This window comes from Hippopotamus amphibius, chromosome 3 (assembly GCF_030028045.1).
Source record: "Hippopotamus amphibius kiboko isolate mHipAmp2 chromosome 3, mHipAmp2.hap2, whole genome shotgun sequence".
In the NCBI taxonomy this organism is placed as follows: domain Eukaryota; kingdom Metazoa; phylum Chordata; class Mammalia; order Artiodactyla; family Hippopotamidae; genus Hippopotamus; species Hippopotamus amphibius.
In genome coordinates, this window is record NC_080188.1 from 110,750,274 (window position 1) to 110,763,269 (window position 12,996).

The window sequence follows — 12,996 nt, forward strand, 5'->3', positions numbered from 1 at the left end:
TAGCACTGAGTAAAATGACTGAGAGATATGGAATGTGACATAAGAACTTTAATGCACGCAAGAGTGGAAGCAGAGTAACCACTTAGGATGTGGTTGCAAAAATCTATGTGGGAAACAATGGATCAGGGCTGAAGTGGTGCATATAATGTGAGTAGTAGTCACAGGATTTATGTAGAGTTTCTTTCCAAGCATGTTATTCTGTTTGATTCTCAATTTTACCATAAATAAAATTAACCACTTAGAAAATATGACACATTCACTGTTCTCCATCTTTTTGACCTACATTATTTACACTGACTAGTCATCAAATATGCTGACTCCTCCAAATATTACTTAATTCCACTCATGTTATTCTATTTTTCTGGGAATTTCTTTATTTATATTCTTGTAGTCATTTTATATTGAAATACTTTTTATTTTTTTATTTTTATTTATTTATTTTTATTTATTTTTTTCTATTCTTTTTTTTTAAATATTTTCCCATTTAGGTTATTACAGAATACTGAGCAGAGTTCCCTGTGCTATACAGTAGGTCCTTGTTGGTTATCTATTTTAAATACAGCAGTGTGTACATGTCAATCCCAACTTCAGAGTCTATGTCTCCCTACCACGCTTCTCCACCGATAAACATAAGTTTCTAAAAACTTTATTTTTATTACTATTTCATTTTTCTCAATCTTCTCTTTCTACACTCAAAGACAATGTTTTTTTCTGTGAAGTAGATAAAATCATGCACTTTCCTCCTTAATTCCTTTCTCTGCTCTCCTTGGTCCCCATGATTGTATCATGCACCTTGGTAGAGACTGAAAAGTGATGAACAAACTCAGTTCTCCTTCATTTTTTTTTCTGTAGTAGCCCAGATGTGTTTGCAATATCTCTTGCCACTTGCATGACCATGTGACTCAGTTCTTGGCAATGAAATAGGAGAGAACACAAAACGTGGAGATTCACTTACTTGCTTAAGAGAACATCTCCCAGAATATCACCCCTCCACATTTTGGTTGGATAGCCCTGGAATGACCCCAGAAACCATGGAAGTCACCAGTGGAAAATGCCAAAGCCACCTGTCCGTGAATGCTTCTTTACAGTGAAGCCTCACCCTAATACTAGTATCCTGCCCTGGAATATTGTTTTCTAGAGCCCTCAGATCTTAAAATTATAGGAGTTTCCTACCTTTAGTAGAGTTGAACCAAATTAGTACACATGCAATGCTTTTTTCTCCTCTCCCTCTGCATGTTATCTAAGTTTCTTCACCTTCATCCCCCACATTCCACATGGTCACTGTATACCGCTTGACTGCACTCAGCTGGCCACAGGTGACTGATTCCACAGTGTGTGTTATACCAAACCTGGTTCAACCAGTACATTTCTTGCAACTGTTTGAATAAAAACCAAGAGAAAGTGTTTCTCTGTGTGTGTCTGTATTTGTAGTTTTTTTCTTAAACCAGGGAATTGTTCTGCATCTCTCCCTCGGTACTGAATGGACAGAAGGCTGAACTCAGACCTCAGGGAGATAGAGGAGAATCAAATAGATGTGGAAGCAAATCCATGTCTATTTTCATCTTTTTGTTTTCTGTATTAGCAAGGTAATGGCTCTGACACACAGACAACACAAACATGGCTAGTAAATTATATTTTAACATCTTATTTGTTTTACATAACAAGTTAAAATGAACCTACAATTTCAGTAGGTTGAACATTTTGAGCCCAATTTACAAACTCAGTTTTCGATGTAGCTCTTCATCACGTTGGTCTCCTGTTTGCAAAACTTGGACATTCCTTGGCCAATATTTATAAGCACTTCTGTTAAAAATTCTATGGAGAATAATATCTCTTAAGTGACTGAAATATCCCAAGGACTACTCTGATATTTAAGGATGGTGCATGGATACATGAATGTTTTCACAATAGGACTAATATCACAACATTTAAAGAGAATGTTAACATAGGTATATACAAATTTCCCAGCCAAAGCAGTAAATTGTGTCTGGGTTTTGCAACAAATGACCAAATATATCTTTTCTTATTATTTTTTAAATGTATTTATTTATTGGCTGTGTTGGGTCGTCCTACTTTGCATGGGCTTTCTCTAGTTGTGGCAAGTGGGTACTACTCTTCATTGAGTTTCACAGGCTTCTTATTTTGGTGGCTTCTGTTGTTGCAGAGCATGGGGTGTAGGTGCTCTGGCTTCACCAGTTGCGGCCACAGGCTCAGCAGTTGCAGCATGCAGGCCCTAGAGTGCAGAGCCTGTGGGCTTCAGTAGTTGTGGCTCTCAGGCTCTAGAGTGCAGGCTCAGTAGTTGCAGCGCACGGGCTTAGTTTCTCTGTGTCAGGGATTGAACCCGTGTCCCCTGCATTGGCAGATGGATTTTTTAACCCCTGTGCCACCAGGGAAGTCCTATAACTATACATGTGCAGAAGGTGGTAACATTAAACATTCAAGTGAAGTAAAAGACACGGAAAATTAGAGAAACAGGAAACAAAGGAGATAGTATAGCAAAGAAGCACAAAAAAACTACATTCATAAAGGGAGGGTTGAATAAATATTGTCCGATTGTAAAGAATGAGAAGGATAAAATCACACTCAATATAATATCTAAAAGTCCATTCATGCTTCTACAACTTAAATTTATTTCAAGTTAAAGAAATGAAAAGTATTATAAACATGTTTTTCATAAGTGTTTTGAAAAATAAGCAATAACATACAATAATTTTAAGATACTTTTACAAGAAATTACAGGTTAAAATAATCAAAATTTATGTAAGAAGCACACATTCAATTCATTAAAAATGACCAGTATCATTAGGAGCTAATAGCTCCCAATGTTGGAAATATTTGCAGACTTTGTAAATGAGCTCAATTAAATAGAGAAGGTTATAAACCCCAAGTCTAAAAATAACTGTATTTCATCCCTCAGGCAATGTTTCTATTCCTAAGTTTTACTAGAAATTAAAGCATTTACTGGAAAGAGTAGAATACCAATATTTTCTAGTTAATTATTTGGATCCCATAAATACCAAGGAGGGGAAAGCAGAAAGAGACCAGCCAAAGAACAGCCAGCTAGTACAGAATAATGTAGCTGAGCCACTCAATGAAGGAGTGAACCTTCTGTGAGATCAACCTGGTCAAACAGCTGCAAGGCCTTTAGGGCCAGGCAACCAATTTGGACTGAGAGCATGGCCCAGGGGTGCACAGACAACACACATGTGCACATGAATATTCTTCAACTACATGGACTGTGGAGGGCCATGATGCTTGAGCCGGAAAACCTTTTGTGACAGGTCCTTAGGTCTGCTTTGCCACATCCCATATGACTTGAGCATCACAGCTTCTATCAGGTGCAACTTCAGCAGCAATTGCAAGGGAAGGGCCATGGGGAATTTCCCTCCAAAAATTATATGTGAGTCTGTTCTTCTAGCAAGCCCTGAACCCAAGTAATTTTACTAGTAAACCAATTCTCTTTCTACCTTCATATTAATGGTTAGCTTTAATATTAAAATCAACTTTAATTGATTTTTACTGTTAATTGATAGAAGATTTCCATAAGCAAGAAATCCTTGAGCATATTGCAAACAATATGTGTCAGTTACACTCATTTAATATTAATATCTACCTGCTTTAGAACTATGTGTGGATTAAACTCTGCAGTAGCTGAATCTGTGTGCATGTGGCTTTCTGTGTGTGTTTATCATCTGGGAGCAAGAAAGCAAGAGAAGAATAGGAAAATTTTGAGAAAGTAAGAAAGGAATAGAAGAAAACTGTTGTAAGTGGTGCATTCTAATCAGCAGTTTTCTGCATAGCACTCTTTTATACAAATTCATACTTATTCTTTAATGAATATGTATATGTTCACAGGAATAACAGCAATAAAATATCAGGAGTTTACTGTTAAATTAAGACCATACTCCTGAATTTTGATTAAAGCATGTCCCCAGAAAATCATTCCATAAAATAAAATGAGCATCTATTTAAAACTTACAACATGTTGGCATATGTGATACATAATGATCTCTTACAAATCATAAATGGTGAAAAATTATACATTAGAAAAAAAATAACCGATAATTACAAGTACTCTACTGGCTAGTTTCATGTGACATTTGTCACTTTTGTCTCTAAATACCCAATCCCTTTATTTCCCTAACCATAATTACGTTAAAATAAGCATTAAAGTTGACAACCCAATGGAAATATAAAATGATTAGATGAAAGTTCCATAATTTTATATTAGTTGGATATCAGTTTATAACTAATGGGATACATGCACTTGAGTATTAACAGAACATGATTAATTAGAAAATACTCTAATGAAAAATGGTAAACTTGATCCAGACTTTGAAACTTCAGTACATACTCAATTCAGTTAAGAAGCCTAAGCCAACAATCACAGAATAGAAGGAATCCTTTTCCTAGTAATTACATTCCATAAAGCCTTCTTTACTTCCTTATTCCTGAGACTGTAGATCAGAGGATTCAACATGGGGATCACCACTGTGTAGAACACAGAAGCTATTTTGTCCTGATTCAAGGAGTAGCTGGAAGTAGGTCTCAGATAAGTATAGATGGAGGTGGAATAGAATAGAATGAGAGCTGTCAGGTGAGAGGCACACGTTGAGAATGCCTTGCACCTCCCCTCCCCTGAATGCATACAAAAGATGCAGAAGAGAATGTAGGAGTAGGAGGTGAGGATCACCAGCAGAGCCCCGACCATATTCACACCAGCAAATGTGGAAAAGATGCTTTCATTCAGGTGTGTGTCAGAACAGGAGAGCTTAAAAATTGGGGGGGTGTCACAGAAGAAGTGGTGGATGACATTGGAACTGCAGAATGGCAAGCTGCTTACATAACTTGTGTTAACCATGGAGTTCAACAACCCTGCTGCAAAAGCCCCTGCTGCCATTTTTAGGCAGACAGTCCTGGACATGATCAAGGAGTAAAGGAGAGGCTTGCTTATGGCCACGTAACGGTCATAGGTCATTAACCCAAAAAGGATGCATTCAGTTGTGGCAAAGGCTATAAAGAAGTACATCTGCAGAAAGCAGCCAGCAAAGGAGATGGTTTTCTTCTCAGATAAAAAATCTACCAGCATCTTTGGGGTGATGGTGGATGAATAACAAACATCCACAAAGGACAGGTTAGCCAGGAAGAAATACATGGGTGTGTGAAGTCGGGGATCAGTCCTGATTAAGAGAATCGTCCCAACATTCCCCACAACTGTAAGCGTGTAAATCACAGAAAAAAGCAAAAAGAGGATAACCTGTAGCTCCAATGTGTCTGTTAATCCCAAGAGGATGAACTCAGTCAGTGAAGTATAATTTTTTCTAGCCATTTATTATAAATGTAGTATGCAGAAACTTACATTATGTGTAACTATTTCAAAATGTACTGAAAACAGTAGAAATATTAATAAAGTAAGTCATACATGAAAAATAAAAAAACCTAAATAGAGTAACTGAAGTAAAAGGAAATTAGTGGACAAATGAATAAGCATTGGAATTTGTTAAGCAATTGTCTGTATTGAACCTGGGTTGAGGGTTCCACAAATCATTGGTCTAAGTCCACATATTTCACTTCAGTTTTCTTGCAGATGCAACACCTATGTTCTATTCTTTCTCTTCTAGCCCACATCCAAAATGCAAAGTATGGAGCTATCCTTGCTGCAGTCTCTCCCATTCTCTGAGCAGGTATTTGAGTTTAACTCAAATGCATTTTTTTTCACATCAAGATGACTTTCTATATTCTTCAACTCCAAATTTCATGCATTGCCACTAGGAAATCACGTTTGTGTTCTCCAAGCAGCAAAAATGGCTCATTTCAAATAACCAGTATTTTGACATCTATCATATTCTTAAGAATGATTTTGCAGTGTTTTAAAGTAAACCAAACAACTATTTTCATTAAAAAGCAAGCTATCAAATTACTGCCATGTAGTAGCACACACTGTACCTGTCGACAGCAGTGAATGACAACACCAAGTACTTAATAGCATCCTTCACAGTACTAACTTATCTAGTCTGTTATTTTCTTTTTGATTAGAATCCCTAATAACTCAGCCAAGGCACAAAAATAAAAATAAAGAAAAGGAAAATTGTTGTGTTTTAAATGAAATGAAAAGCAGTGAAAATTGAATTGTTTTCTGTAAAAATTTGGGAAACCTCTTGAATATATACACATTGATGCCCTTTTATTTTGTTTTCCTTAAAGAGGGTTGAGTAACATGGGGACTAGATTATAGGTTTTAATTGTGGAATCAATCCTCTACAGGCAGAAACTCTAGTCTCAGAAGTAATTAAATATGATCACACTCAGTTAGATGCAATCAAACAGTATGTGAAACTTGCATCATTACTTGGTTACTGATCTTTGTGTTACTTTAACGTTTTTTGTCAAAGTTCAAAATATATTAATTTTAATTGGCTATTTAATTGCCTCTTTTTTGTAGTTTTAACTTGATACAAAAGGGTACATAGAACACTATCACCTTATGAGGGTGAGTCAAAAATTATCCACACTCTGGCTGTAGAATTTACAGAAGTTTTAATATAACCTGAGTGCGGACTATTTTTGACTCACCCTCATATTATTCTTCCCTGTGTGTGTGTGTGTGTGTGTGTGTGTGTGTTTATGCGTCCCCTTTCCTGGGTGAGTTTATCTTCAATCCTGCTCAGTTCTTGAGTGAAATAAATGAGAAGGGGACACTAACTACATCCATTGTTTAAAGAAATACTCTACCCTGAGCAAGTAAGACAATATGTAAGAAAACATAACTTGTTTATGATTTCAGAATTGCATTTGTCTGTTGTAATTGTCTATGAGTCTGATCTTACAAGGAGATTAAACTACAGATTTTCCATATCAAATAGAGAAGACATAAGATGAAATAAACCACATTAGGTGTCCATATGAAAGGAGAGTTTATTTGCAAAGAGAAATAAATAAATCTTAGCAACATTTTCTTTGGTCAGTCTCCTAAGGCAATATAAATAAAAGCAATAATAAATGAATGGGACCTAATGAAACTTAAAATATTTTGCACAAGAAAGGAAACCATAAATGAGATAAAAAGAAAGCCTATGGACTGGGTGAAAAATTTTGTAAGCAATGCAATGGACAAGGGCTTAATTTCAAAAATATACAAACAGCCCATAAAACTCAATAATGAAAACAACAAAAACCCAACCCAAAATGGACAGAAGATCTAAATACACATTTCTCCAAAGAAGACATACAGATGACCAATAGGCACATGAAAAGATCCTCAACATTGTTAATTATTAGAGAAATGCAAATCAAAACTACAATGAGTTATCACCTCACACTGGTCAGAATGGCCATCATTAAAAGTCTACAAATAATAATTGCTGGAGAGGGTGTGGAGAAAAGGGAGCCCTCCTACATTGTAGGTGGGGATGTAAATTAGTACAGCCACTATGGAAAAGAGTATGGAGTTTCCTTTAAAAAACTGAAGATAGAGCTCTCATATGATCCAGCAATCCCCCTCCTGGGCATTCAGGCAAAACTATAATTTGAAAAGATACATGCACCCCTATGTTCATAGCAGCACTATTTACAATAGCCAAGACACAGAAACAACATAAATGTTCATCAACAGATGGATGGATGAAAAAGATGTGCTGTATATATGCAATGGAATATTAGTCATAAAGAAGAATGAAGTAATGCCATTTGTAACAACATGGATGGACTTAGAGATTATCATACTAAATGAAGTAAGTCAGAAAAAGAAAAAAAATCATATGATATCACTTATATGTGGAATCTAAAAAACAAAGGATACAAATGAACTTATTTACAAAACAGAAACAAACTCACAAACATAGAAAACAAACTTATGGTTACCAAAGGGGAAAGAGGGTGCAGGGGATAAATTTGGAGTTTGGAATTAGCAGACACAAACTACTATATATAAAATAGATAACCACCAGTTTCTACTGTACAGCACAGGCAACTATATTCAATAGCCTATAGTAAACCATAATGGAAAAGAATATGAAAAAGTATATAGGGAGCTGTGTGTGTGTGTGTACATATATAGTTCTACACCAGAAACTAACACATTGTTGTAAATACACTATATTACAAGTTTTTTAAAAAATGGTATCTGATACTGAATAAAACCTAATGACATGTGTGAACTATCAAATTAGAGTTACCAGGTTTTGTACTTGCTAAAACAGGACATAGACAGTGAGACTAGATGAATCACTTAATACAAGTATATATTCTGCTCTGGCTCATATACTTGTCCAAAAGCAGTAGAGTGAGTCAGAGTGTGACAGCCCAGGTTTTAAGCTTGCTTCTGCCACTTCTAGATCAGTCTCTCTTTAATGAATCATTTTACTCATTTATAAAATGAGAATCATTTATACTATTTTCCATAGATTTCTGAGAATGATTTATATTAGTGTGGTATAGCATAAAGGTACTTTTCAATTAGGGACTCATCAAGACCAAGTCACAAACATGAGGCTGAGAAGACAAGGATAAGAATATGCTTGGTCTTTTTGTCTTTTCATCTCTGATTTACTCAACACTTAACTTTTTTTCCTGACTTATAAACCTGTTCTTAATCCTTTCTTTTTTTAAGTGCTTCTCTATAGGTTTTTATTTTGATAGTGGCACTTTACTATAAAGAAAAGATAAATATTGGTTAGACAGTAATATTCTGCCTGTAATGGTGGAAGGGCATCAGTTAAAGTATAATGTGATCTGGTCTAAAAGTAGGATCCTCAGATACCAGAGGAATTTTCACTGGATCCATGGGGGTAAATATAGTATATATGTAGGATAATGCAGTTTATATAGGCATGCTTTAGAAATGGAAAATATATTATGTATGACTGGCAAATTGCTTAAATTATCTTACCTTTGTTTTTTTAACGCTTAGTGAAAATTAAATTAATTTTAATAAAGTATGTAGCATAATTCCTGACACTTACTAAATATTCAATAATTACTATTCACTCATATTTTAAACTTTATTAAATAAAATGATAATATAAATAAAGCAATGCAGTCAAGACTATGTGCACTGTCATGTTCAATAATTGAAATAATTAAGGAAACAAAAACTTCTAAAAAATCTATATTTGAATTCCTTAAGAAATAATCAAGATAGAGTCCTTAACAGGTGAAATTTCAAATGTTTATTTCTTGCCAGTTTTCTCATATTCTTTATTTATTCTGGAATCTCTCTAATGTTAAAATTTAAAGATATCTTGATAATTCCTCTTTCTTCACCAGATTGCAAAACATATTGAAAAGAGACCAGAGTCACATCAAACTATTAGTTTTATTGTTCAAAATATAAAAATCAGAGAAGAGAATTTCATTCTGTAGCTGGGTGGGTTTCAAGCCTTCACCCCTGAACAAAGCAGACTTATCCATTCAGCTACCAGAAATTTGAGATGGTTATGAATACCTTTCACAGAGTCAGGCTTCTTAATGCATAGCAGAGAACTACCCAGATTAATCCTCTCTGCAGGTAGATCTGAAGTGAGGAGAAAATGGAGACTTCCTAGGTGGCACAGTGGTTAAGAATCCACCTGCCAATGCAGGGGACTTGGTTTGATCCCTGCACTAGGAAGATACCACATGCCGCAGAGCAGCTAAGCCCATGCACCACAACTATTGAGCCTACACTCTAGAGCCTGTGAGTCACAACTCTTGAGCCCATGCACTGCAAATACTGAAGTCCATGTGCCTGGAGCCCATGCTCTGCAATGAGAGAAGCCACCACAACGAGGAGCTAGCACACCATAGTGAAGAGTAGCCCCCGACTTGCCCCAAACAGATTAAGCCTGTGTGCAGCAATGCAGACCCAGCACAGCCAATAAATAAATAAATAAATAAATAAATTTATTAAAAAAAGAAGAAAATGGACTGAGCTGAGAAGCCTAATAACTTCTCATTTATTAATCAATTAGATTAATCCCTGGATAACCCCAGGGGCCTGCAGACATTGCAGGGGATGTCCAAGATCATGTTTGTGATAAAATAAAACTTTGGAATGTCTAAATTACCCCCGGGTGAAGACTACAGTTAAAAAGAGGGAGGAATGATTAGCACACTATCACCTGCCCCATAAATGTATATTTTCTCTCACCACAAAGGGAACAGAATATTTTCGTTTCCCCCATTTCATTATAGCTGGAAAATGGTTCCATGAAAATGTGAAGTCATGAATTTCCTGAATGGGAAATAACAGGCATGCACAGACCTTATATGATATCAGAAGATGAGTTAGCAGCAGTAAACCCAACATTTTTTCCTCCATCATAATGTGTATCTTCATCTTGATCCCTTTTTGAGTTGATTAGGTTTTTTCCAGGCGTACAATGGGGAGACTCACAAAGTGAACAGTATAGAAAACAGTTTCAGCAGGCTTCATGGAAAACTAGATCCTCGCTTATTTCCAAGCATAACCAGAGCTCTCAAACACAACACCAAATTGGTGAATGGGTCATTTTCTACCCTTTCAGCAGTAGGCAATTATTTCTTTCTAGTTCAGTATATTTCAGTTTCAATAATGCTTTCCCTAAATTATAGGTCACCTTCTGTTTGTTGTCCTTCATCTGCCCTTACTGTTCTTCCACTGATTCAGGGTCTGTAACACTTACTCTCTTTTTTTGCTGTCTGTTGAATTAAATACTTATGGAATATGTGATTTTATTTTTACCTTGAGATTGGAAGTTGACTTGGGGATTTGAAATGATAGCTTCAGTTGATTACCAGAACTCCATGATTCTGAAAATATTTCACTCAAGACCATCCCATAGGCTACTTCCTAGCCTGGAGCTGATTGCTTTGGAATATTATATATTCCTTACTCTACCAGCTTCAGTCATATTAAAGGTAAGAAAACAAATCAGGGCAATGGAGTGTCTCTGTGTATACATATATCATGTTACCCTTTTTACTAAAGAAAACAGTGGTTGTGTCAATCTCATGAATTGAGCATGTATCCTATGTGGAAGTAAAGCAGAGAAAATGTGCATGTTGACCTTATCCAGTTTTTCTCAAGGCCACTTTTTAAAATGAAGCCACAAACTTCCTTCCAAACTACCTTTTTTAATTATCCTAAGCAAATGCGTGCATGCACACACACACACACACACATACACACACACACTTCCCATTTTGGTTTAAAAAATAGAGGAATGAAACCAGGATGTTATCTTTATCCCTGTATTAAACTAAATAACAGATTATTTCATCTTCAACCCCAATTAAATCAGATTTTTTTTTTTTTTTACTTTTTTGGGGATGACTTTCTTCCTATATTTACCTCTCCACTGACCTTTATTAGATTCTTATTGTTTTCAAACTACAATAATGAACCAAATTCTGAATTTCCCACCTTGCTGCTAACACTTTGCCCTATAATTTGTCCACTAATCGAAGCCTCTGGATTCCTTTACTAACTGTTAATATGTGTGGAACATCCTGTCATCATTTTGTAAAGAAATCTCATTCTAATATTCACAATATTTTTCATACAAGTTCATTCTCACAAGGCATTATTTAATGTTTTCCTCTAATTTCAGAGGAAAATGGGCCTCTTCACTTTCCAACGTTGACCTGGATATTTGAGGAGGGATAAGAATATCACCAAAGGAACAATAATGCACAGAGGATTAAAAGGCATATTCAGAAAAAAGATGACAAGTTAAAAATAAGATTCTGGCTGAGTAAGTGTTCAAAACCAGAGAACCAAATTTAGGAAGATTTTCTCTGCATGTTATGTTAAAGAAAATCTCTACATGAATGATTTTGTACCCAGGTAATAAATGAGTTGGCCATGGCTGGAATATCTCTCTTTGGCACCAACATTGACCAGAGCAATGATTCTTTTCCTATAAAACAAAAGAGATTCCCCTCATACAGGCAAGATGTGATGAGATGAATACTATATTCAGAAAACAATCCCCTACCAGAATAAATGGTGGTATCCCCAATTCTGTCCACCCTACTTCATTCTCCTTCCTGTAGCACTCACTGCTTTCTACCAACACAGGGAAAATCCCTTCTACATTATTTGATGATCCTAGAGCTGCCACCTCTTCTTGTCAGTGTTGTCAAATCTATACTGACAGCTTTAGAGGATGTCATCTCCCAAAAATGTCTAGTTTTCTCACTCTAGAAACCAGTTTCCAATGTTGTCTTCATGAGAGGTGTTCTGCAGGTGAATAACCACAACTTCCTGACCTGCCTTGAACATTGTGCAAGGATCATTGGAAAGCCATGCTCAAATCAAATGCAACAATTTATTATTGATACTTCCCATTGATCTGTGGGGTCAGCAAAAGTACAACTGCCAACAAGTTAACACTTTATATCTCGACAAATGACGTAGTGTTTTCAGCATAAGTGCTCATCTTCCAACGAGACCACCAGTACCATGTCCCACATATAGGTGGCATGGAGGGACTGGAGATATAAAGATGAATAATCTATTTTGAAACAGAAAATGGAGTCAGTATTCTGGAATCTTGAAAAGCAACGACAGAACAATAACCATTAATGAATGCTATGTGTTATTCCAGAGATATCAATACCTTGAATTGAGCTTGGAATTAATTTTTTATTTAAAAATAGTAGTGGGCTTTATTTTATGTAATATAAAAATATGAGATCACTTAAGTACAGTAATTAAGATTAATAGCAAAACTGGAAAAGAACCAAAATTAGTGTGTGGAGAGTGTAATAAATAAGAATCAAATTTTATGAAGTGATGTCTTTGAGACATAAGACAATTCATTTTAGTAGGAATTTCCTCAATGCCACCGAAACACCTTTGTTTCTGAGACAATATATCATAGGGTTAAACATTGGTGTGACAATGGTGTAAAAAAGAGAAAGGAATTTGTCCATTCCTATCGAATGACTGGACTTTGGTCTGAAATATATAATAAGTCCTGATCCAAAGAAGAAAGCCACAACCATGAGATGAGAAGAAGTGGAGAAGGCCTTGGC

The 12,996-nt window shown here is 35.7% G+C and overlaps 1 protein-coding gene across 1 annotated transcript; it reads right to left on the reverse strand.

The window, feature by feature from the left end:
- Positions 1–4,384: 4,384 nt before the first annotated feature.
- Positions 4,385–5,329, reverse strand: LOC130849993 (olfactory receptor 5F1-like). Its single transcript, XM_057729299.1, has one exon. The coding sequence runs from the start codon at positions 5,327–5,329 to the stop codon at positions 4,385–4,387; it is 945 nt and encodes a 314-aa protein (XP_057585282.1).
- Between the last annotated feature and the right edge of the window lie 7,667 nt (positions 5,330–12,996).